Source organism: Galeopterus variegatus, unplaced genomic scaffold (genome assembly GCF_000696425.1).
Source record: "Galeopterus variegatus unplaced genomic scaffold, G_variegatus-3.0.2 Scaffold2979, whole genome shotgun sequence".
In the NCBI taxonomy this organism is placed as follows: domain Eukaryota; kingdom Metazoa; phylum Chordata; class Mammalia; order Dermoptera; family Cynocephalidae; genus Galeopterus; species Galeopterus variegatus.
In genome coordinates this window covers 217209-244039 of record NW_007729090.1, presented here as the reverse complement: position 1 = coordinate 244039, position 26831 = coordinate 217209, and the positions used below count along the sequence as shown (strand labels likewise).

General features: G+C 38.8%; 1 protein-coding gene across 1 annotated transcript in view; it reads left to right on the top strand.

Moving 5' to 3' along the window:
* TUBGCP5 (tubulin, gamma complex associated protein 5) overlaps positions 1 to 26831 on the top strand; it is a gene marked incomplete at its 5' end in the record, with an annotated part of 39144 nt that overhangs the window by 8460 nt on the left and 3853 nt on the right. The window contains 19 exons of the mRNA XM_008583620.1: positions 2511 to 2607; positions 3002 to 3078; positions 3759 to 3894; positions 8174 to 8288; positions 8800 to 8889; positions 9583 to 9676; positions 10175 to 10421; positions 11957 to 12159; positions 13305 to 13420; positions 13589 to 13593; positions 16609 to 16807; positions 17465 to 17653; positions 18626 to 18808; positions 20397 to 20481; positions 20584 to 20704; positions 21253 to 21431; positions 22966 to 23091; positions 23690 to 23778; positions 25814 to 25914. Coding sequence (XP_008581842.1) covers positions 2511 to 2607; positions 3002 to 3078; positions 3759 to 3894; positions 8174 to 8288; positions 8800 to 8889; positions 9583 to 9676; positions 10175 to 10421; positions 11957 to 12159; positions 13305 to 13420; positions 13589 to 13593; positions 16609 to 16807; positions 17465 to 17653; positions 18626 to 18808; positions 20397 to 20481; positions 20584 to 20704; positions 21253 to 21431; positions 22966 to 23091; positions 23690 to 23778; positions 25814 to 25914 — 2452 coding nt within the window. The remainder of the gene's footprint in view (positions 1 to 2510; positions 2608 to 3001; positions 3079 to 3758; positions 3895 to 8173; positions 8289 to 8799; positions 8890 to 9582; positions 9677 to 10174; positions 10422 to 11956; positions 12160 to 13304; positions 13421 to 13588; positions 13594 to 16608; positions 16808 to 17464; positions 17654 to 18625; positions 18809 to 20396; positions 20482 to 20583; positions 20705 to 21252; positions 21432 to 22965; positions 23092 to 23689; positions 23779 to 25813; positions 25915 to 26831) is intronic.

Below are 26831 nucleotides of genomic sequence, written 5' to 3'. Positions count from 1 at the left end.
TTTTGGAAATAGAGCTGGGGGTCACACAGCATTGTGAATGTAATTCTGTAAAATTATACTTTTAAAAATTCTTAAGGGCCGGCCCGGTGGTGCACTCGGTAGAGTGCGGCTCTTGGGAGTGCGGCGGCGCTCCCGCAGAGGGTTTGGATCCCATATAGAGACCGGTCCACTCACTGGTTGAGCGCGGTGCGGGCGCGACACCGAGGGTTACGATCCCGTTGCTGGTCGCGGTACGGGCGTGACACCGAGGGTTGTGATCCCGTTACCGGTCACGAAAAAAGACAAAAAAACGGAAAACGGTGCGGGCGCGACACCGAGGGTTACGATCCCGTTGCTGGTCGCGGTACGGGCGTGACACCAAGGGTTGTGATCCCGTTACCGGTCACGAAAAAAGACAAAAAAACGGAAAAAAAAAAAATTCTTAAAATGGCAAATCTGATATGTATTTAGCACAATAAAGAAAAGTTAAAAAAATTAAAACTACAAAAAAAAAAAGCACAAACAAGTAGCCATGTAGCTTCTTTAATGCTTTGCTGCTTGGAAATTTCTTCTGCCAAACATTCTGCTTCACAGCTCTTAAGTCCCACCTTCCACAAAGTCCTAGGGCATGGACACAATGCAGCCAAGTTGCTTGCTATGGTGTAGCAAGAGTGATCTTTTGTCCAATTCCCAATAAGTTCTTCATTTCTATCTGAGACCTCATCATCAGCATGGCTTTTACTGTCCACATTTCTATCAGCATTCTAGTCACAACCATTTAACCAATCTCTTAAACGTTCCAAACTGTCCCTCATCTTTTTGTCTTCTGAGTCCTCCAAACTCCTCCAGCCTTTGCCCATTATCCACTTCCAAAGGCATGTCCACATTTTCAGGTATCTGTATAGCAACACTCCACTTGTGGTACCAGTTTTCTGTATTAGTCCGTTTCTGTTGCTATAGTAGAATACCTGAAACTGGGTAATTTATAAAGAACAGAGGTTTATTTGGCTTATGATTCTGGGACAGCTGCATCTGGCACAAGCCTCAGGCTGCTTCTACTCATGGTGGAAAATGGCAGGCAGCCGGCAGGTACAAGCAGATCCCATGGCAAGAGAAAGCAAGAGAGAAGGAGAGGGGAGGTGCCAGGGTCTTTTAAACAACCAGCTCTCATGGGAACTAATAGAGTGAGAACTCACTCACTACTCCTACCCCACAGGGAGAGCATTAATCCATTCATGAGGTATTTGTCCCCATGACTCAAACAGCTCCCAACACTGCCACATTGGGAATCAGATTTCCACATGATTTTGGGGGTGACAACACATCCAAACTCTATCACCCGCCATGTCTGAGTCTGGTTTTAATGTTTGCTCTGCCTCTTCTGACATGCAGCATCAGGTGTCCAGTGTGGCCTACCTGGACACCTGAGCCCAGGACTCCAGAGTTTTTATTGACTGAAGTTACAGAAGTCCCACATCCCCCAAAGGAAAGCAGGTGTTCACTGTAAATTACATTGTTCACACACACTATCCAGACAAACTTACACGTCATGGTTCATGATCTGAGGATACCAAACACTTGTCTATTCAAACATTCCTAGAGCTCAGTTTACCAGAAGCCAGCCATGGGCTACTCGTAAAAACAAGCCCTTTTTGGGAATGTGCAAGGCTTCAGCAGCTTGGGCCTGCTGTGTTAATTCCTGCACAGCTAGTATCCCAGTTTAGAAACCAATCTTGTAAATAAGAGAAGACTGACCAATAGAAATGTGAACAAAGGAGACTAATAGCCAGTAAAGGAAAATCAGAATACTTAAGCTTATGAAAAAAATGCCTAAGCTTCCATTACATAAGATAAATGCAAACTAAAGCAAACTGAGAACACTTTTTATATATCTGATTAATAAAAGGTGTGGGAAACAGGAAATTTTATACTCGTTGCAATTGTATGTATGTGTCTGTATGTAGTATTTGTACTGAACACATATTTTGGCATTATTTCTCAAAACTCCAAATGCAGATATCCTTTGACTTAGCTTTTCACTTTTTAAGAATTTATTATTCCGATAAACTTTCATTATTGTAAAACGATGTAAGTTTGTGATAGCAAAAGATTGGAAAAATCTAGATATTAATGGGGACTGGTTAAATAGAATATGGTACATCTATGTTAAACTATTGGATGTGCTTAAGCTTTATAATACATATTGCCACAAGATAATAAACAATTTTTAACCATAATATTGTACTCTAAAAATATCTCACTTGTTCTAGTAATAAAAACTGTCATCTGCTCAGATGTCTTATACTTAGAAATGTAGAACCAAACCACAGGTGGATTTGAGGTTCCTTATGTGTACACACTTGGACTATGAAAAAAGTTGAGGTTAGGATTTACTTACATAGCAACTCATCTTTTCTCAAACCAGGAAAATGAATTGGAGACATAACTGTCTTGAGGTTATCTTTTCTTTACTCAATCCAGTATAGAAAGCACTTACTCAGTGATCATGTTCTTTGTTTTTTGTCTTAAAGACAGATGCACATTATTCCATACTGTCACTTCTTCTGTGTCTGTCTGATTCTCCTTCAAACAACAATTATGTGGAAACACCAAGAGAGAAAGAAGTGGGTATGTTACTAGATAGTTTATCATGTAAGAAATAAAAGAGAAATTCATTTTATTACTTAATTACTAGACATGGAGGTTTTATTGAAAGTTGTAAAAACCTATGAAACTGAAAAATGTGTGTTGCTTTGGATACAGTTGCAATTGCAAAATTTCAGTTAAGTTCTGACTATAAGTTAGACTACTTTCAGTTTTATAGAGAAAACTCACTTTATAGAGTGAGTTAATTAAAATATAAAATGTATTAGAATATTAACTTATAAAGTATTTCAATATTTTTGAATTTTGGTTTCCTGAGTATATTTTTATCTTGAGTTAGGCTTTTTTCCTATAGTTTTGCTGTTTTTTTCAGAGATAGTTATGATAAAGCTGATGAGGTTCTTCTGTTACATTTTAGAGAAGGATGATTTTGACTGGGGAAAATACTTGCTGGAAGGGGAAGAAATTGACCTTGGTCCAAACATGGATACACCAGTAAGTGGCAGTAGTTTCGCTACTGAAAATATAAAAATATGCCAAGTGATAAAGATGATTTTAATGGGTCCTTCTGCCTGAGAGCAGCTTAGCTGAAACAGTAATGCTTTTCACTAAGCTAAAGTAGTTTATTGTGGAAGACTTATTAAGATTTTGCACGAAATCATTATTACTAGGAAGTTGAATGGGGTGAATACAAATATCCCTCAAGGAGCTGTGATCTTGGGATTTTTGCCACCAAAAATGATTCCATTCCTATAACAGGAACTTTTAAGAGATTTAGAAAAAATTTCATTTGGTTTTTGCTTTTTTGTCCGTGTTGCTTCCAAGATTACACCTTCTGAAATTTTCTTAATCTTTTTTTTTTTTTTTTTTTTCCTTTTTGTCTTTTTTCGTGTCTGGCAACGGATCACAACCCTCAGTGTCACGCCCATACTGGACCGGGACCGGCAACGGGATCGCAACCCTCGGTGTTGCTCCCACACCTCGCTCAGCCAGTGAGCAGGAACCGGTCTGTATGTGGGATCCGAACCCTCAGCGGGAGCGCTGCCGCGCTCCCAAGCGGCGCACTGTAGCAGTGCGCCACCGGGCCGGCCCAATTTTCTTAATCTTTTAACCTAAATATCTCTAATTATTATATTCTCTAAGGAAAGATAAGGTGTATTTCTTTTTTAAATCAGAGTTGGTCTGAAGAAAGTGAAGACGAAGATGATCAACAGTCCTTAAGTAGAGAAGACTCTGGGATTCAGGTGGACAGGACACCATTAGAAGAACAAGATCAAAACAGGAATCTGGGGCCACGTGTCAGCTGGAAAGGTATTGTGCATTGTCAGGTGCTGGCATTTTCTAATGGAGGAATTCCCTAAAAGGAAAGGCAAGCTTTGAGATGGTTCCATGTGATCGAGATATTGGTAAGCTTTGCCATTTTTATAAAACAAATTTTTTTAAAGCCATTAGTAGATCTTTTAGTGCCTAAGTAGTAACACTGTAGAGTTCGTGTTTAAAAGGGATTTAGAGTGCACCTTTCTTCTTTTTTTTTAATAATTCTGAGGGCTTTGTTCGTTCTAAATACTTCCTTTTTTTTTCTATTGGAGAAGTATTTACTTGCTGAAGTTAATAACTAAATAAAAGGAAAAGATCTATATAATTTTTTTTTAATTTGATTGATTTTTCAGTTTTTAGTGAAGAACTATAAATTGGTAGAATCTAGAAAGAGCTGGAAGCAACCTTTTAGATCATCTAATCCTGCTTTTCCTCTTGGAGATAAGGAAACAAAGGCCAGATGCGATGGCTTTTCTGTGGCCACACAACTGTGAGGCTGACAGTGCTTATGGCCCCTGCAGTCAAACCTTGCCAAATGGACATAAAGCAGTTAAAGCAACTAGACATCCTAATGATTTTCTGAGTTTTTCCCCTTTTCTTTTTTCTTTTTTTTTTTTTTAAAGATGACCAGTAAGGGGATCTTAACCCTTGTCTTGGTGTTGTCAGCACCACGCTCAGCCACTGAGTGAACCGGCCATCCCTATATAGGATCCGAACCCGTGGCCTTGGTGTTATCAGCACCACACTCTCCCAAGTGAGCCACAGGCTGGCCCTTTCCCCTTTCTTTTTAATTCTTCAGTTGGGCCTCCAGGGCAGAGTGTGATTAATCATGCCACGCAGTTCAGAGCGCATTAGCGTCGTTAGTCTAGTTAGGGCCTTTTAGTTTATTAAATTCTTTTCTTTCCTCTGCTATTTCTGATTCCCACTCCTATTTCTCTTTCTCTCCCAGCCCAGTTACAGGTGTCTGTTCTAGTGTATTTGCTATCTATGTTCTCACACATGCCGAGTTCTTGTAAAACACTGTGATGGTTGGTGTGTTCTGTTTCTTAATTATATAACTGGTATTGTGCTATGTATAAATTTTGTTGTTACTCTTTTCATTTGTCTCTTTAAAAATCTGTCCACATTGCTATATGAAAATCTCTTTCTTTGTTCCTAACTGTTACATAGGATTCCACAGTTGCAACTTACCTGTCCCCTTATTGATAGGCCCTGAGTTGTCTTCGCCTCCTCTGCCACACCTAGTGCTCTGCCAGCTCTGGACCTGTGTGAGAATCTGGCTGTAATACATAAGTTCCTGCCTCTCCATCTCATCAGTACTAGATAAGATCTGCCTTTCTGATTTTGGCCATTGTTGCCTTCATTGGCAGTTGTCTGGCTGCTAGTGTTTTAGGGGCTTCCTCCTTTACCTGATCCCTTGAGCTTCCTCTTCTGAGAATTGATTGGCCATTGACATTGTTTTCTGGTTTTTCTTTTGAGCTTTGTATCCTTCCTGCCCATCCCCACCCCTCAGAGTTTTTGCCAATCTAGATATTAATTCCTAGATTTTAGATATTGCAGATATCTTCTAGTCAGTCACCTGGCTGTAAACATTTTTCATGATGTCCTTCAAACAGAATCCATGATTTTTTTTATATTTTATTGTACTCAAACCTGTGGATTTTTCATATGGTCAGTATTTGGATCTTGAAATTTTTCTCTAAAAAAAATTCTCCTGTATTTTTTCTAATGTATGTTTTTTTATCTCTTACATTTGGGTCTTTACTGACCACCCAGTCCACTTTTGTCCGGAGTATATTTTCTGCCATCTTCTGAGCCAGTTTTCCCAACAGCATCTAGGAAATAATTCATTCTTTCCACATTGCTTTGTGGATCTGCCTTTTTCATGTATTAGTTTCCCTAAATACATGTATTTATTCCAGATTTTCTATTCTGTTCACTTAATGTGAGTCTGGCCCAAGAACAGACAATTTTTATTATATGGCTTTGTAATATTATGTCTTAATACATAGAAAACAAGTCTCCCCACATCCTCTTTGCTTTTTTTCGAAATTGGCTTAGCTATTTGTGAACTTTTATTCTTCCATAGACATTTTAGAAACAGTATGGTAAGTTCCTTTAAAAAAAATTCAACTGGAATTTTGATTGAGATTGCAGTGAATTTAGAGATTTAACTGGGGGAACACTGACATCCTTACTATGACAGTATCTACACTTATTCTGATTTTTTATGACTTTTAGTAGATTTTGAAATTTTTTTTAGTGATCTTAAGTATTCGCTACTCAATTTCTACATATGTGATAGTTTTATTGTTGTGTTGTGTTTGTTGTTGTTGTTGTTGGCAGCTGGCCAGTATGGGGATCCGAAGCCATGACCTTGGCATTACAAGGCTGTGCTCTAACAAACTGAGCTGACTGGCCAGCCCATAATTTTATTATTGTTAATGTTGCTTTTTTGTTTTGTTTTGTTTATTCCTGGTATTAGGGAACACTATTGGTTTCTGTAAGTTATCCTTATATCCAGCATTCTTGATAAATTCTTATATTAATTATAATAGTTGATTCCATTAGGTTTTTTGTATAAATGATCAGTATCATCTGCAAATATTGACAGGTTTATCTCCTCCTACCAATTCTTATACCTCATATCTTCTCTGTGTCATGCTGACCAAGTCTCTTTTCTGGCCCACAGCCCAGCCCTCTAGTCTGTAGAGTGAGCAGCCGCAGTGGGAGTGGGCTTCCTGGATGGATCTTATCCTCAGGGGTTGCACCTGAAACTCCTCCATTAAGTGTCATGGTTGTTTGGTATCAGTTTGGGGTATGTGGCCTTTATCAAATTAAGACAATTTCCTTCTATTCCTTTTTTTCTAGGCTTCTTTAATCATAAATGAATATTGAACTTTATCAAATGCTATTTTTTAATCTGTGAAATAATCCCATAATTTTTCTCTTTTATTCTATTGCCACATTGATAGATTTTCTTTTTTTTTTTTTTTTTTTCTGAACTATGAGTTGGGAGATTTTTTGATATTGAATCATCCTTTAATTCCTGAGCTTAACTTCCTTGATCATTCTGGTTTTTAGTATATTATTGGATCGGACTAGCTATTTTTGTTTGTCTGTTTTTGGTTTTGGTGGCTGGCTGGTGAGGGGATCTGAATCCTTGACTTTGGTGTTACCAGCACTGTGCTCTCCCAAGTGAGCGGACTATCTTTTAATGTAGGATTTTTCATCTTTATTCTTTGATGAATTACTTTTTTTTTATCATGTCTGTATTAGTCAAGGTTCTCTAGAGAGACAGAATCAATAGGATATGTTATAATTATATGAGAGGGATTTATTAGGGGAATTAGCTCATGCAACTATGCAGAAAAATCCCATAATAGGCCATCTGTAAACTGGATGCTGGTAGCGTGGCTCAGTCCAAGTCCAAAGGCCTCAAAACCAGGGAAGCTGATGGTGTCCTTGGTGTAAGTCCTGGAACCCAAAAGCTGAAGAGTCTTGAGCTCTGATGTCCGTGGACAGGAGAGAAGAATGTATCCCAGCTCCAGCGGATTGAGAGAGAGCTTCACCTCTTTCCTCTGTCTTTTGTTCTCTCTGGACCCCCAGCGGATTGGATGGTTCCCACTCGCATTGAGAGGGGGTCTTTCCCACCCAGTTCACTCAGACTCTCATACTAATCTCTGCTGGAAACACCCTCACGGACACACCTAAAAAGATAGCTTTACCAGGTTTCTCAGCATTCCTTCATCTGACCAAGCTGACACCTAGAATTAACCTTCACAATGTCTTTGTCTAATTTTAGCGTCATGGTTAATGTGGCATATATAGACAATATAAAATGTTAGGCAGCTTTCCTTGTTTCTATTTTCTGAAACAACGTCTATAAGGTAGAGATTATTTAATTCTTCAAAGTTTAGTACCAGTCCTGAGGCTTTGGAGGTGACTGGGAAGGTATTTGGTTACCATTTCAATTTCTTGAATGGTTATTGGACTATTCAAATATTTTTATCTTTTTACTCATAGTGTCATTTTACAGTTGAGTAATTTTTTTCACTTTCTAGCCAATGACATTTCATTAAATTTTGTGTGCATCTCTCTATATATATGGTTTTAAATAAATGCTTGTAAATATATAAATGTTATCAGGTTAAAGAGCCATTTTCAGGTGTATATTTGAATTGAGTCATAAGTCCAGATATTGTGACAGAGTTGACCAAGTATTTTCTTGTTAACTGTTGTGACTCAAACGTATCACATCTCCTTCCAGCAGATGAGCCAGATGGCCGAAGCTGGCTGGAGCAGCACGTGGTCCGCCCTTACTGGACTGCCGAGCCCTCGCGGCTCCCTCACAGTCTACACTTGCACTCCAGTTTAGCTGCTGTCTGGTAAAAACCCAGGTTTTTCATTTAATGTAATGACAGAAGAAACTTTGATATTTAAACATTTGGCTTTGTCTTGTGATTTAAATCAAGTACTTCCCTGAAATTTAAACTTGTTGTTTGAGTTTTTTTAAACAATTGTAATTGAACAGTTTTTAATTATAATCTGTGTTTTGGTTTTTTTTGTTGTTGTTATTTTCAGTGTGAATGGATTAGTATATATTAGGCCATTATTTAATTTCTGTTTTAGTGTGCTTATTACAAAAATACGCTTAACTGTTTTCCAAAGAACAACATTGCATAGTTTTAAATATGACAATTGGAATTGCTCTGAAAGTGTTTGTCTGGGAGTATTTCAAACATGTGAAAATGAATATGGGGGGAAGTTAAGGCATTTATTATGTTTATTTGCTAATTTATTACTAATTAAAGTAGCACTAAATTGCATATTTTCTTTGAGACAAGCAATTTTACTTAGAAATCTTTCTACTGACTTTTGATGTTTGCTGTCTATTAGGGATCAACATTTGTACAGCAGTGATCCACTATATGTTCCAGATGACAGAGTGTTTGTTACTGAGACACAGGTTATTCGGGAAACCCTATGGTAAGCTCTATTAGCCTAATTAATAGTCTTGAGGACTTTATTAGTGAGAAGCAGAACTATCTTTTTAAAGGAGAGTGTTCAAAAAAATAATAATAAAGGAAAGTGTCCAGGGGTTTTTCACATGCAAACTAGAAACAGCCATTAGGTATGAAGTTCAGATTTGATCATGCAGATTGTGAGATTTTGATATATTTACTTCTTTTTCATTTTAAATAATTCTGTATATGATTTAATTAGATTAGACCATCATTTTTTAAATATCTGAGTTCAAAGCAAGGTTTCCTGCTGCTTTTAATAGGCATAGTGCATCAATGAGCCCTGTGCCTGTACCTAGAAACCAGGAATCTAATGCAGCGTAAATTGCTGTTACTACTGAGATTCCAGGTCCTGGTATTCTCATCATAAAATATGGTATTGGGCAATCTGACATTCTTTGAAATGGGAAGATCTCTATGGGTCATCAAGTATGTGGGGGAGATGCTTTGACAGCACTGTTTTAGACTTCTCTCTCAAATGATGTTGAAATCTCTTGAATCTTAAGGTAATCAGATAAAAAGATTGATGTCTTTCTTTTTCTTATTATGTGGTGCTTTTTATCCCCTAATTCTGAATCTTTAATAAAAATGTCTTAGGCATACTGTAGTGAATATTTTTCTAGACTTGAAGTGCACTCATCTTTTTATTTCATTTCAGGTTACTTTCAGGGGTAAAAAAGCTCTTTATATTTCAGTTGATAGATGGGAAGGTAACTGTGAGAAACAATATTATAGTAACTCACTTGACACATGTAAGTTATTTGTATTTATTGTTCTTTAAGAATTAAATTAAGTAATAGGATTTTTGCAAGTCATGGTAATAAAACTTTAGAACATTTTACAATATTAAAATTAACTATTAAATATACTTAAGACCCAAAAAGCAAAATTAAGTTGTACAACTTTACAGTGCTTACAGAATTCTTTAATATTGTTCGTATTTTGATTTGTGTTTTTTGCTTTTCATTTGTCATTCTATATTGGAAAAACTGTAATTTTTTTGGCTATAGTATATTTGCCTTATATGTGTTTTTGAAAAGTAGAAGCCACAATTCTATATTTCATAGAAATTCATGCTCACGCTATTTCTTTTAAATATAAAACTAAATATTCATCATCATATTACTTTGTTCTCTATTAAACATACTGTTTAAAACAGTCAAAAGGAAATATTTTACAGTGAGGGAGAAATGAATTTGAATGTTTACAAAAAGCTAACTTTAAATAACTACGGATTGCTTCTGTTGCAGAGCTGTTTACGGTCTGTGCTGGAACAAATAGCAGCATACGGCCAGGTTGTTTTTCGACTGCAGGAGTTCATTGATGAAGTCATGGGACACAGCTCCGAAAGCATGTTACCTGGAAATGGTTTCGTTCCTAAGAAGTCGACTGAAGCTCCCTTTAGAACCTACCAGGCTTTCATGTGGGCCCTGTACAAATATTTCATTAGTTTCAAAGAAGAACTTACAGAGATTGAGAAGTGCATCATCAGTAATGGTATTTAAGTGTTCTTCACTTTTACTCATAAGACACTCATGTTTTGAATGCCAGTTAGGTTAATCACTGATAAAAGTTTTGAAAGTCACATGGCAAATAAGTAATTCTCATGAGTGCATTCATTTTTTAAATTATTTTAAATACACACACACACACACACACACTTACATATATATATATACATATATATATATATATACACACACTTTTTTTTTTTTGGTGGCTAGCCAGTATAGGCTCTGAACCATTGACCTGGTAACTTTATATTTTTACATATATATATATACATATATATATATATATATATGTATATATATATATACACACACTTTTTTTTTTTGGTGGCTAGCCAGTATAGGCTCTGAACCATTGACCTGGTAACTTTATATTTTTAAGACATTCATATCTCTAAAAATCCAAAAAGAAGGATTTAGAGTGAAAATTCTTCTTCCTGCTCCAGTTCACAGCCAGTCAGTTCCTCTGCAGAGGCAACCAGGTCCACAGTGTCTTGTGCATCCTTCCAGAAATAATTTAGACATACGTACATACACATGTGCCTAGTGGTCACTGGTCTCTTCGGATTGTTTTCTAAATGTAAATTTTGAGAATTATACCATATGAGCATATGAAGACTCTCCTCATTCTCTTTTACAAATTGAGTATTTCATTGTATGGCTGTATCATAGCCCAGTCCTCCTTGATGGACATTTAGGTTATTTCCAATGTTTTGCTATTGCCAACACTGCTGCAGTGATAACCAAAACTTATACTCTTGCTAACAATGTATATGAATACCTCTTTTCTCACACTCTTGCCAGTGGTATGTTATCAAGCTTTTTGGTCTCCACTGACATGACAGATGGAAAGTGGTAACCCAGTGCTGTTTTTTTTTCCTTAACATTTAATTTCAACTACCACAAAAAACAGTGTAGAGAAGCCTTGTGTTCCCATCACACTGCTTCTCCAGTGCTCATGCCTTACACAATTATTGTACATGATCACAACTGGGAAACTGACATTGGCACAGCATGTGGGCCAGGCTGCAGGCCCAGCATGGGTTTACCTGTGTTGCAGGTGTTTGCTGTGTCTACAGTGCTGTGCCATTTTACCACACGCACAGATCCATGTACCCACTTCCACATCTGAGATACGGACCTGCCACGCAGGAGCTCCCCTGCTGCCCTTTGTAGTCACAGCCTCCCCCTTACAGTAGTGGCCTATTGTCGGGTGTTTTTCTCACCTGGTGTAACTTTAATTTGTGTTCTTTAATTATAAGTGAGGTTGAATGTCTTTCTATGTGTTTAAGAGTCACTTTCTTTTCTTTGAACTATCAGTTCCTTTATACATTATTTTTCTGTGCATTGTCTTTCTCCTTGACTTGCAGGAGTTCTTTCTTCCTTGTGATGTAAGATCAAAAGCTGCTACCCTATTTAGCCATGCCTTTCCATAGCCCAATAAGTGGCTCAGCATTTATATCATGTTTTGGATACAGATATTTTTTCTTGCTGTTCAGTTTGATTTATTGATACTTGCAGATACTACAATAACTCTTGCAGTAGTGGTGGACAAGTTGTCACCTCGATTGGCTCAGCTCAAGGTTCTGCACAGAGTGTTTAGTACTGGAGTAGCAGAAGTTCCACCTGACACTCGAAATGTCGTCCGGGCATCTCATCTGCTCAACACCCTGTACAAGGCCATTCTTGAATATGACAATGTGGGCGAAGCCTCTGAGCAAACCGTATGTAGGATGGGACCTCTGCCTAGTCTAAAGTTCACAGCACAGGAGTGGTGGATAGCTTGTCATAGTTCTTTGTTAAGTGATGTTTAAATCATGGTGTGTCAGACAGGTGTTCAGAGTTTTAAAACTAGCTTCCAAATTCAAGACTGCAGAACACTGGCTCTTCAGGTCTAATTGCCAAAATTGCCAGAGGGATGAGGCAAGGATAAAGCAAGATACGAAAAATACCTAGCTGACTTATATAAATATTTACAGTAAGCCTTTCTTACATAAAAACACAAATCTGTTATGTGAAGTATCTAAAGTAATCACATTCATAGAAACAGTGGAATGGTAATTACCAGGGGCTGAGGAATGGGGAGTTATTGTTTTATGGATGCAAAGTTTCAGCTTTACAACATGAAAAAGTTCTGGAAATCTGTCAACAGTGCGAATGTACTTAACTCTACTGAACTTACACTTAAAAATGGTTAAGATGGTAAATGTTATGTTTTTTTTAACCACAGTTTTTAAAAAATACAAATCAAGCCAGAAACTATAGTGTAGAAAGCCACAGATTTGTTTGGGTGCGTGCTGTAGGCGTGCTTCCTGGTTTGTTGGTGTAACTTTTTGTTTTTCTCACCACTTTAGTGTTGCAGTTCAATACGAAAGAGGCTGGTTTCTTTCAGCTGTGCAGTTTTTCTTCCTACTGGGCACTGTGATAGAATGAAATCATTTCCTCATTTTTTTTTTGGCAGCTGGCCAGTACAGCATTTTCTCATTCTTAATAGACATTTTGCTAGTAGTACTATTTAGATAGGGCAACCATATCCATTTGCCTGGGCTGTCCCAGGTTACGCCTCTTGTCCCTGTGTAATTTTCAGTCTCAAGATGGTCCTGGTATGGACTATAAACAGTGTGGTCATCCCATACTTAGGTGAGTTTTTCGTAATATTTTATGGTGTATGAGTTTTTTATTGGTTTGTTTGTTTTTGGTGGCTAGCCAGTATGTATAGTGTATGTTTTTGAGTTTTTAATATGGTTTGTTTTTTTAAAAAGCATAGAAATTCAATCACATTTTAAAGGCATTTCAGAAATGTTTAAACCTTATTTTACCTAGAGATAGGGAAGCTCTGAGAGCTGACTGTGTGCATTCTCTTCCTCAGGTCTCCCTTCTGTTCTCTCTCTGGGTGGAAACAGTGCGGCCCTATCTGCAGACAGTGGATGAGTGGATTGTGCATGGGCACCTGTGGGATGGTGCCAGGGAGTTCATCATCCAGAGGTGAGGCTGGTATAGAGTGCGGGGAGGGGGCACTGGGCACTAGCTTCACTCATCTGCTCCCACATGAAAGTCGAGTGCTCTCATCAGTTTCAAATGGTGCTGAGAGCACACAGTTTGAATGACAGAGCTATGTTGCCACCATAACTAAGTTGCATTGTGTTTTTATAGAAGACGTCAGTACCAGCCAATTAAAAATATCTTTGAGTGTTATGCTTGTTCACAGTTTTTCTTAGCAAATTATATTTTTGAATGATGGTATATTTATGGCTAGCTGGTATGTTTAAATACAAACTGCTTTCCATAAAAAAGGTGATATCAAGTGGTTTCAACTATTCCCATTATAAATTATCAGTAAGATAAAAAGTATGAAAATATTACAGAATATAACTAATGTATTTATTTCTCATAATTAGCTACTAATTCTTTTTACTTTACCTTAGTATAATATTTAATAAAACAATTAAGGAAAATTTTAACCCATTATGACAATTCACCTTCAGTTTATTGATTTTTTTCTAACAGAATCATATAAACCGCAATGTAGAACTATTTGTACTCTTTTAACTCAGTTTTAAGTTATACAGTCTTTTTAGATGTATGGTTTCTATTGATAGCTAACCATTGAACTCATCAGGAAGGATAACTTTAAGTCCTTAGAGTTTTGTTGTTGTTGTTGTTGTTTTGGGAGCTGACCTGTACAGGGATCTGAACCCATGACCTTGGGGCTATAAGGCTGCACTCTAATCAACCTTAAAATTCTTAATGGTAACACAGTTACATACAACTCGTGTAAATGAACTGGCTTTCTTTAACTGAGTCTCCTATCTATCATTATGTCCTGTGTCATCAATCTCAAATGAGAATTTTTGTGAAAATGGAATTTTGACTATTCTTCTAGGGTGATGAATCAACATCATTTCACTGTTTTAAAAAATTCAGTTAGTTTGTATGTGAAAAAAATGGTAGACACATCTGGAAATTACTTTCACAGGAGATGGTAAAATGGGTAAACTTCTATTCTACGGCTAAAGAAAACCAAATTAATCACATTTTGTTTAATTCCAATGCAGTAAACTATTTCTACTTATTTACTTTTTACCTATACTATTCAGAGTATTTATCCACTTTGCTATGTTAAAATGAGGTCAGATTAAAAACTGCCCCATTTTGTCTTAAGATTGCTTCATTTTACTAATAACTGATACTGCATATGCTCCTCAACTTATGATGGGGCTACATCCAGATAAAACAATTGTAAGCTGAAAATATCGTCAGTCAAAAATGCATTTAAGGGCCGGCCCGGTGGCGCACTGGATAGTGCGCCGCTTGGGAAGCGCGGAGGCGCTCCCGCCGAGGGTTCGGATCCCACATACAGACCGGTTCCCGCTCACTGGCTGAGCGAGGCGCGGGGGCAACACCGAGGGTTGTGATCTGTTGCCGGTCCCGGTCCGGTACGGGGGCAACACTGAGGGTTGCGATCCGTTGCCGGACACGGAAAAAGACAAAAGACAAAAAAAAAAAAAAAGATTGTTGTGGGCCGGCCCGGTGGCGCACTGGATAGTGCGCCGCTTGGGAAGCGCGGAGGCGCTCCCGCCGAGGGTTCGGATCCCACATACAGACCGGTTCCCGCTCACTGGCTGAGCGAGGCGCGGGGGCAACACCGAGGGTTGTGATCTGTTGCCGGTCCCGGTCCGGTACGGGGGCAACACTGAGGGTTGCGATCCGTTGCCGGACACGGAAAAAGACAAAAGACAAAAAAAAAAAAAAAGATTGTTGTGGGCCGGCCCGGTGGCGCACTGGATAGTGCGCCGCTTGGGAAGCGCGGAGGCGCTCCCGCCGAGGGTTCGGATCCCACATACAGACCGGTTCCCGCTCACTGGCTGAGCGAGGCGCGGGGGCAACACCGAGGGTTGTGATCTGTTGCCGGTCCCGGTCCGGTACGGGGGCAACACTGAGGGTTGCGATCCGTTGCCGGACACGGAAAAAGACAAAAGACAAAAAAAAAAAAAAAGATTGTTGTGGGCCGGCCCGGTGGCGCACTGGATAGTGCGCCGCTTGGGAAGCGCGGAGGCGCTCCCGCCGAGGGTTCGGATCCCACATACAGACCGGTTCCCGCTCACTGGCTGAGCGAGGCGCGGGGGCAACACCGAGGGTTGTGATCTGTTGCCGGTCCCGGTCCGGTACGGGGGCAACACTGAGGGTTGCGATCCGTTGCCGGACACGGAAAAAGACAAAAGACAAAAAAAAAAAAAAAGATTGTTGTGGGCCGGCCCGGTGGCGCACTGGATAGTGCGCCGCTTGGGAAGCGCGGAGGCGCTCCCGCCGAGGGTTCGGATCCCACATACAGACCGGTTCCCGCTCACTGGCTGAGCGAGGCGCGGGGGCAACACCGAGGGTTGTGATCTGTTGCCGGTCCCGGTCCGGTACGGGGGCAACACTGAGGGTTGCGATCCGTTGCCGGACACGGAAAAAGACAAAAGACAAAAAAAAAAAAAAAAAAAAGATTGTTGTCTTTGGCAGCTTTTAGCACTGTGTTTGAAAAGGCAGTGATGATAAGTTCCACAGGCATCTTTACTCTTCATGTACTGGTCCTTTAAAAAATAATTCTCTGCCATTTCTTAATGCATTTTAGTGTTTAGCTTTTGAGGACCATGAACCCTGGCAGATAGGAAGTTGTTGATGAGCAGTTAAGACTTGATCATAGATTTTGAGAAAAACTTGGTATATAGTTTCTGGTCTTTTGATGCAATTTAAATAATATATTTAAAGTTTGTCAGCTGATTAAAAAGGCTTAAAAGATATAGATGTGACATTGCTTGGCTTATAAATCATCTCAATGTTCTTTTATATTGTTGTATCTACTTATCATGGTGTTATAGTGTATGGTGGTAACTTAATTTTCAAGTGTCCTGCTAAGAAGACTCTGTTCAGAAAGAAATTAGCTTGTACATTGTGATATTTAATCATGAATTTTGCAATTGTTTAACAGAAGATATAAAAATGTTTAGTTTTGCTGTACTGTAAAAGGAAAGTGAAGAAACAAGGAAAAAATAATAGGAAAATACAAAGAAAAAAATTCAAGGAAAAATACTAGGCTGTATTAAGATGAAATTACTTAATATTTCTTAATGTTACTTTATACTATTTAGCAGAACATAGTTCACCTTACATATTTCCTTATGGTTCAGATGCAGAAAGAAAAAGCTTGTACACCCTCTTTCTGGAATCTGTACAGTCACGTCTTCAACACAAAGAAGATTTCACTCCACTGGTCCTTACTGAGCAACAGGCAACCAAAGAGAACTTAGTTAAGATGCAGTCCATTGCTGAAAGACACCTTGAACTGGATGATGTTCATGATCCACTGCTGGCCATCAACTTTGCAAGGTGATACGCACCTGCGAGACTTTCAGTGGTTGAAATGGCAGAATCTGTGCAATATTTAGTAATTTTATTTCTTACAGATAGGGCTTTGTAGCCATAAAAACAAAAACCCGAGAGTCTGTCTTTTCTAATAAATGGAATACAATAGGATGTGTTCACTTATTTCACAGTATAATTTGGCCTCCTTGTTGTTTGTGGAAGTCTGCAGAGTTGGCCCTGCTGTCTTGTCTCTGTCCACTGGCCCCTGGGCGTACCTTCACTCACTCAGAAGGTGCTCCTGAAAGTCTGGGGTGTGGGCGGGTGTGGGCACACATTGAGTCAGGGTCTCTGTCTACATAAAGTGTGTCTTGGGTTTAAGATGCTTTTAGGCACTTAGCCCAGTGGAATAAGTTGTTAATGCCTACATGGTGCCATATTGCTGATAGCCAGCATTTGGTGTGTGCGGCCCTAATAGTAGAAGGACCAACTCCAGTACCTGACCCTAAAGGTGGCAGTGACTCTGAAAGACTGGTTCACTCAGGAATATTTTGAGGAGAAAGATTTCTCTTTCTGTAATAGTTGGTGATTTTAAGACTAAAGGTAAAATGGGATTCTGGGGTTTTGATTTAAGAGAATTCTGTTGACAGCAACTCATAAAAAGATTCATGTTTTCATTTTAAGGTTGTATTTGGAGCAGAGTGACTTTCACGAGAAGTTTGCTGGTGGTGATGTATGTGTGGATAGATCATCAGAATCTGTGACGTGCCAGACTTTTGAATTAACACTGAGATCTTGCCTCTATCCTCATATTGATAAACAGTATCTAGATTGCTGTGGAAATCTCATGAAAACTCTAAAAAAGGATTACAGGTAAAAACGAGTAATTTAGTTTTGAAAGTAGTCAGTAGTTGATTGTACTATAAGAATGGTTGAAATGGTTTTAAAACCTGTTATTTCAGGTTAATTTTTATTAGAGTAGGAAATAGATATATAGTCAACACAATTTTCTTTTGAGAGGATCAGTTAACTATGAATATTTTTTTAACTATGTTGTGAAATTTAATCCTTTGTTTATTTCTGAGAATGTATCACAAGAAATACAGGACAAGCTTGTACAGAAATGCTTATTACAGAGTTTTCTATCTGGATGAAAAACATGAAATTACTTCGTAATAGATAACTGGTTCTTTAAATTATGGCATATCCATAAATGTGACGTATCCATATATGAACTGTGTAAAGTTCATTAGTTTATTAAACAACAGGACATATAATACAATAGGAATTAGATATTTTTTAAAACGCATAGAAAAAAAGACTGGGAAGAAATACTCCTAATATTAACAGTGGAAATTCACCATGGATGGTGGGATTTGGATTAATTCTTTTGTTACATTTTGCAGGACATATAATACAATAGGAATTAGATATTTTTTAAAACGCATAGAAAAAAAGACTGGGAAGAAATACTCCTGATATTAACAGTGGAAATTCACCATGGATGGTGGGATTTGGATTAATTCTTTTGTTACATTTTTTGTAAGTTTGTCCAATTTTCTTTGTTCTATAATGTTATCAAAAGATGCATGCTATTTTTGTTATTGAAACAGGTCTTCAAGAAATATATTTCTTTTCAGCTTTTTTGTTTGTTTTTCACAGTGGCCGGTACAGCGATTCAAACCCTTGACCAAGTGAGCTAACTGGCCAACCCAGGATGTTAGTATTTCTGATTTTAGTAAATGTAGAATGTAAAAATGGCAGTGTACAAAACCTGTTACTGATCCAGAATCCTGCCTTATGAACTTGAAAGATCTTTCTGCCACTTATTTTCTGTCCATTCAGGTTGGTAGAGTACTTACAGGCCATGAGGAATTTTTTCTTAATGGAAGGTGGAGATACGATGTATGACTTCTACACGTCAATTTTTGATAAAATAAGAGAAAAGGAAACCTGGCAGAATGTGTCGTTTCTTAATGTCCAACTCCAAGAAGCAGTAGGACAGCGTTATCCTGAAGATAGTTCACGGTAAAATATGGGAGGCACCTTTTGTTTAAAATAGTATAAAGCAAACCATGTGCCATAAAGTCTCCTATGACTTTTTACATGTATTATCTTATTTAATCCTCACACTAGCCCTGTGAGTTTTACTAATATTATTTTACATATTTGGAAATTGAGGCGGGGGTGTCAAAGTGACCCACCCACTCCACAAAAGATGGGACCATGCCGCCTATCAGGGTCGGATGCCACCCTCGTTTCCTGGAGTCAGTGCTTTCTCAGAGATCTCCTGACTGTCTCTATATCTCTTGGCCTCACTTCCTTCCAGCAGAAGGGACTTGACCCTCACCTGAGTGACCTCAAAACACCAGCAGCAACCTCCACTGCTCATGCTCAGGTACCACATGGGCACCTCCTGGCAGATGGCTAAGCTTTTTCTCTTCAGGGAGAAAGCTTTTCACTGTGTGGCTCCATTTTCCCAGCTTTCTGTCCCACACACTTGCACACACCATGTTCTCTCTTCTATCACACTTCACATTTCAGGGATTTGAAAATATTTTTGGTTTCTCAAGTACTGTCCTCTCCCTCCTCCAGTGATGTGCTCTCCTGTGGTGTGGCTGGCAGTAGTCTGCTCTGTGGGTGCAGGCGCCATGACTCCTCTGTGCCAAGAGGCCCACTCTACAAGCCTGCTCTAGGCTGGTGGTCCCTGGAAGAAGTAGAGATCTGCTTTCTATCACCTGCTTAGCATAGCACCTAACAAACAAAATGTTTGATAGGTACCTACTAAACACTTGAGTGCAGATCTGACAGATGGTTAAGAGCTAAAAGAATTCTGACAGGCGCTTGTGTCATGGAATGAGTCGGTTAATTTGTATCCACACACTGCCTTTATTATAGGGAAGGTTTGGAGGTGGACTCCCCACTTCAGCCTCCCACAGTGTGCATCCAGGCATCATCTCTTAGCACTTCCGTGACTGTGGGAGAGTTACATCATTTTTCAGGAACCACTGAGAGGGCCATTTTAGATTAAATGAGAAAAGGGCATTTGAGTGCCTGCGTAGTGCCTGGCATGGACACTTGCACGTACGTGTTAATTGAGTTGTGTTCAAACCCGCCCCAGGAATGTGTAGGTCAGCAGCGCAGCGCACCTTGCTGTGGAAGCAGACCCTATCCCCACCTGCGCTGGGCCACCCTGCACACATGGCTCACACCCGAGGCTGTTCTTCTCGTCCTTGCCCCTAGGGCCTGAACACAGGGCTCTGTCTTTGGAGACTGTTGCCAGAATTTTACCAGAATTAAGCTCCCAGCCCCTTATGTCATTTTATCTTTTTCCCTGTCTGTTTTTCTAATTGTTACTATTGTTAAGTACCTCTTTTATAGCTAAACCCAGTATTTAAAAACTTTGGCCTTCTTCCCCATTTCAAAAACAAATTCCTGTTCTGGAATATATGTCAGAAAACGTATATTTGGTGGAATATTTGCATTTTTGATGAAATGCAGTATCTTCTCGGAATATTATGTAAATGAATGTTAAAATGCTAATTGTTTTTTTAAAAGAGCATTTTTATATGAGCATAGTACTTTCACATTCTAAAACTGAAATTTCTTTATTTAGTCTGTCTATATCTTTTGAAAATGTTGACACGGCTAAGAAGAAACTACCTGTTCATATCTTAGATGGTCTGACCCTAAGCTATAAGGTATGTGCTGATATGCTCTGTATGAACATTGTTCTCTATAAAATTAAAGCATGCAAGTAATAGGTTACCTTTTATTCTAATTTTCTGGTTTTGTTTTTCTAGGTCCCATGGCCTGTGGACATTGTTATAAGTTTGGAATGTCAAAAAATTTATAATCAAGTGTTCCTTCTCTTACTGCAAATAAAGTGGGCAAAATATAGCTTGGATGTTTTACTATTTGGTGGTAAGATTTGTTTTCAGCAGATAAATTCTAAGTTAAAAGAGGTTGGTGGTCTTTGATTATTTTTTATGTGTAACAAATGCCAAAATAACATGATTTATAGCACCAGTTTTACAGATGTCAAATATCTGAATGAAATATCAGGAAATTGTACATGTAGTTGATCTGAAATGGAGTAACTTGATTAGGAATTTAGCCAGAATAAATATCCTTGCTAGGTTATGCAGAAAATTTTAATGACAGGTTAGTAGGACTTTAAGATGTTTCATGTCCATGATAATGAAAGCGATACCAGAAACTTTTCATGCTTCACCTCTGTCAAGGTGCTCTTCGCAGTGCCAGTACGTTGTCCTCAGGATTCCCACCTTGAGTTGTGGTGTGGTGGGGTGTTAGTTGGTGCTGTTTCCACCCACTTTTCTCTTTCAATTTGTAGAACTGGCTAGTGCTGCTGAAAGACTGCAACTGAAAGAAGGCCTCCCACATGAACAAGACGCAGTTGCTCAGTATGGGCCACAGAAGGAACCAGTGAGACAGTGGATCCACCGCTGTAGAACTGGCTAGTGCTGCTGAAAGACTGCAACTGAAAGAAGGCCTCCCACACGAACAAGACGCAGTTGCTCAGTATGGGCCACAGAAGGAACCAGTGAGACAGTGGATCCACCGTATGTTCCTCTTAAGAGTGAAGCTCATGCATTTTGTGAACAGCTTACACAACTACATCATGACCAGGGTTTGTGTCTGTCCACCTGCCTCAGTTCTGTAGCCTTAGATATACAGTTGTTCATAGAGAATCATAGGGCTGTCCAGTTAGCTCAGTTGGTTAGAGCCTGATGCCGATAACAGCAAGGCTCAGGGTTTGATCCCTGTACTAGCCAGATGCCAAAAAAAAAGAAAAAAAGCAAGAGAATTACTTGTAATATATTTATTTATAAATACAAAGGAGCCCACAAAATATTTATAGACTGTGAAAATGGGACATACAAAAATTTTATCATAAAATAATATGGTAGCAGGGGGAAATGTTTTCTTAAACATACCAGAACATATATATCCAGAGACTGCTGTGCCTCCTGTCCAGCAGCCCCTTGGGATGGGTGTAACCATGATCCTCTTTTGGAATTGTCTTCAGAACTTGTACTTAGCCCTTTAAATTCCATCAGTGGTGATAGTTGTCCCTGGGAAATGGCTTTAATATTTAATAACAGCCAAAATCCTCAGGCTAGTATGGTGTGCATGGAGGAAGATGCAGCCAGACTGTATATATTTTTAAAAACAAGAAGTAACTCACTACAAAGTATATATCTTAAAACTGATTCTAGAGGAAGTTCTGAAAGAAGAATTCAGATATTTGAACAATAACAGTATTATTAGAAGTTTGGGGTTTAAAATTGTTGCTCAGAAATAAAACCTTCTCATTTATACCCACTCTGATATATAAGTTCTAAAACCTATCTTGTTTGAATCAAGTGAGCCTTCAAAGCCTGTGTTTTGGACGTGAAGTAAGTGGCAGAGGTACTCTCTGCTTCCTCTGACTGTATTTCTGCCTTTGCAGGGCTGGCCTTGAGCCCTGAATTGTTGAGCATGTTTTTTCTCAGTTTATTTTTTGTTTCCATTTGAAGTACATCTATGCCCCTTTTAGAGAAAGGCCAATATATGAAAAGTGGAACTTGTAAGAACATATATATTTATTATAATTATTTGTATTATAAAAGTAATGCTCATATTTGTAACACATTTACCTGGTAATTTCTTTAAAAAACATCAGTGTATCTTCTGTACAGTTTGATGTGCTCTTCGCTTCCCTAAGAAGCCTTAGTGCTGCGTGCAGCATCCTTCACCATGCAGGGGTGCTCTACAGAACTGGCCACACCCTCGGCTTAGGATCAGAACTCCAGGGTATCCAGTTAGCCTTTAAAGCGTGGTACTTAGGGCCAGCCCCTTAGCTCACTCGGGAGAGTGCGGTGCTGATAACACCAAGGTCACGGGTTCGGATCCTATATAGGGATGGCCGGTTCGCTCACTGGCTGAGCGTGGTGCTGACAACACCAAGCCAAGGGTTAAGATCCCCTTACCGGTCATCTTTTAAAAAAACAAAAACAAAAAAAAACCGTGGTACTTTATGAAACTTTACAGGTGTGGTTATTGAAGGAGGAATTTGACAGGAGTAGAAGTAGTTGGTAAGAAGTTCTGTGTGCTTCATGTAAGTCCTCAAAGAAGGACTCCTCAAAGTCTGCTGATGAAGTTTGTCATCTTTCTCTTCCAAGATTCTTCACAGTACAGGGCTGGAGTTTCAACATCAAGTCGAGGAAGCCAAGGATTTAGATCAGTTGATTAAAATTCACTACAGGTATTTGTCTACCATTCATGATCGATGTCTGCTGAGAGAAAAGGTACGTGAGATGTCACCAGCAAATGTGGCCACTATGGTGGGGGGACGTTGGGCGAGTGTGGCTGTCTGTCTGCTTTGGAACTTTATTATTATTAAGCTTCTGTCCTGCAGAATATTCGTTAAGGAAAGACTAGATCAAATGAGTTTACAAATACTGACCTATTCTGGAAATTATATCTGGAAGAAACACAGAACTATGTTGTGACAGCACTCACTCTGTACCACACTTGGATTCAGTGGAAAATATGTGTGCAATTGTGGAATAATAGTACATCCAGCTTAGTGTAAATACGAAATTCAGTAGTATTACAGCCATTGGAATTACTTGTCCCGGTTTCACTGGTGAATTTAAATGGACATCCCAGGAAATGGTAGCTTGCTCTGTTGGTTCAGCTCTACTGCTAATACCACCTATATCCTGGGCCTGATCCCAAGTGGGCATGGTTCAGAGCTAGCACCCTTCCTTATACACAGAAGATGAGCTTTTTCTGTGCATTGATGAGCATTTTCTGTAACTCATCTAAATTAGGCCAAAGTGTTGGTGTCGGTGTCCAAACTAGTTACAGAGGCTGCGTTCTGTCCATGACTTTGATCTCCAGGTCAGCTTTGTGAAAGAAGCCATCATGAAGGTATTGAACTTGGCTCTCATGTTTGCAGACGGTTGGCAAGCAGGCCTCGGGGCTTGGCAGTAAGTATGTAGCTTGTGAACTATCTGGGTTATCACCATTTCACCTTCCCTTGTAACTGGTTTCATTTGGGGAGCCTTTTTTGCATCTTGGCAACATATTACATACTACTGTATTTAAGAATTAAGAACTGGGGCCGGCCCGTGGCTCACTCGGGAGAGTACGGTGCTGATAACACCAAGGCCACGGGTTCGGATCCCATATAGGGATGGCTGGTTGCTCACTGGGTGAGCGTGGTGCTGACAACACCAAGTGAAGGGTTAAGATCCCCTTACCAGTCATCTTTTAAAAAAAAAAGAATTAAGAACTGAATTTGTTCACCTAAACTAGGCAGCATTAAGAATTTTGCAATTATTTTATGAGAGGTAAAACAGTAAGAAAAATCTGAAGTCTTAATTAGGACAAGCAAATATTCTTAGATTATATTCATGTTCTGTTGTACAGGTTTTATTAGATTTTTACTATGAACACCTTCAGACATACACAGAAGTAGAGAGGACAGCGTAATAGCCCCACACACCTGTTCCCCCTCAGCAGCTGTCAGTGATGGCCAGTGCATGCGTGTCAGGTCTGCCACCCACCCCCACTCACAGTCAGTTATCTTAGAGCATATTCTGGACATAATGCTAGATTATAGTCCAAAGTTGCATTTTGAATGAGCTCTAAAAGATACTGTATATTTTACTTTTAAAGTGTTTGTTATTCATGTGTGTCATGTAGAAAGGTAAATGCCCTGAAGTTGAGGGACAGTTGTGGACAGGAGCTCTTTTGTCCTATCTAGCAGTACCAGCCTCTACTGTTAAATATACAGGTCAATGTTTTATCCCTGTCTTGTTTATAAAATTAATGCAATGATAATTCGGCTGTTACTTCCCTGAAATAAAAATGCGTGACTGGTTGACAGAGTTGTTATAATAACTTGTACTTAATCCATGTTGGTAAGGAGGTGAGAGCTCATTGTAGGGCTAGTGTAATTCAGCATCTTCACCTGTGGCTGTGGTCAGAATGCAGAAACTAAGATAGCAAGCAAAATTCATAATTGATGAAATTAGAAGTCTTACTTGCTTCATTACTGCTCTCCCAAAGTGTATAAAATATATTTCTCTTTTCATATTATTTTGAGGTGGAGGAGAAAATAACACTTCTTCATGTGTTTTCCTAAAATTGAACTTTTAGTTTATTCAATAAATAAATTATGAGAAAAAAATGGGGAGAGGAGGACTTAAGCATATCATTCATCACAGTTTATGGAAATTAATTGGTCCTGATTCAAACTAAAAGCAAAAAAGTGAAAAACGGTAGGAACAGTGTGAAATTTGCTTGAACACTGATTATTTGGTAATATTAAAGAAACATTAAATATTTTTAAGCAAATGGTGTTGTGGTTATGTTTTGAAAGGAGTCTTTAAAGTATACGCTTATCCTTATGTAATGTTAATGACTGAAATGCATTAAAAACAAAAAAAATCAAAAAAACCCTTTTTAAAATAATTTCAAATTTTAGGGTTTTCTATCCTTAATGTGTTCTTTATTTCCAAGAACATATATGCTTGTAAAAAATAAAAATACAGAACCTGTATAAAGAAAAACAGAATATCCCCAGTTTTATTTCCTAATGAAACTTTCCTTAAGACACTTTGAAAATTTTTATTTTCAAGTAGAATGGGACAGTTTATATTTTATTTTATAATCTATTATATTACAATTTTAGGACTGGCCAGTTAGCTCACTTGATTAGAGCATGGTGCTGATAACACCAATGTCAAGGGTTCGGACGGGACAGTTTATATTTTATTTTATAATCTTTTATATTACAATTTTAGGGCTGGCCAGTTAGCTCACTTGATTAGAGCATGGTGCTGATAACACCAATGTCAAGGGTTCGGATCCCTGTACCGCCAGCCACCAAAAAAAAGTAAATAAAATAGACTGAAGATTTTAAATAATTAAAGTGCATTTGAAATTACTCCAAAGATATTTTGTAGCCTACCTATTACTTATGCACTTACTTAAATTAAAATTTACTTTCTTTCCCAGAATGGAATCAATAGAGAAAATGGAGTCTGATTTTAAAAACTGCCATATGTTTCTCGTAACCATCTTAAACAAAGCTGTCTGTAGAGGATCCTTTCCCCATTGTGAGTATACCATGTTAAAATATTACTGCTTTTGTGTTTTCTCGTAGTTTAGTCTGTGTCATTGTCTTGTTACTGATCACATAAAGAATTAGATTTTCTCATCATATTCAAAACTGAAAAGTCTCTTAGCAGTTTTGCCATGCTTTGAGTCATTTTTCCACAATTACCGTGGGGCGAGTGCATGTCAAGTGTAAAACACCAGGACTAAGGGTTTTTCCTCCTAGTATACCATCTGTTACAGCAGTGGATTTCTAACACTAATATTAAATAAAGCAGGTGGCAGAATAGATCTGTCACACTTTACTGTCATGTATGGTAGCCTTTGTAACTACAGGCACACCTTGGAGATACTGCTGTTCAACTCCAGACACCACAGTAAAGTGAACGTCGCAACAGAGCGAGTCACACAGACGTTGTGGTTCCCAGTGCATGTAACAGTCGTGATCACACTGTACTGCGGTCTATCAAGTGTGCAATGATAGCGTCATGTACAAGGGCACATGAAAAAAATGTACAAGGGTACTTGAAAAAGTTTGTGGAAAGTAGAATTAAAAAGTAGTAAAAATCTTTTCATGAACTTTTTGAAGTACCTTGTACATACCTCAACTGAAAAATACTTTATTTCTAAAACTGCTAATGATCATTCAAGCCTTCTGTGAGTCGTAATCTTTTTGCTGGTGGAGGGTCTTGCCTTGATGTTGATGACTGCTGACTGAGGAGGGGGTGGTGGGTGCTAAAGATGGGGGGCGCTGTGGCAATTTCCTAAAACAACAGTAAAGTTTGCCACATTGACTGACTCTTCCTTTTACATAAGATTTCTGTGTAACATGCAATGCCAGGGTAAAACTTCTTTCAAAATTGGAATCAGGGGCCGGCCCGGTGGCGCACTGCTATAGTGCGCCACTTGGGAAGCGCGG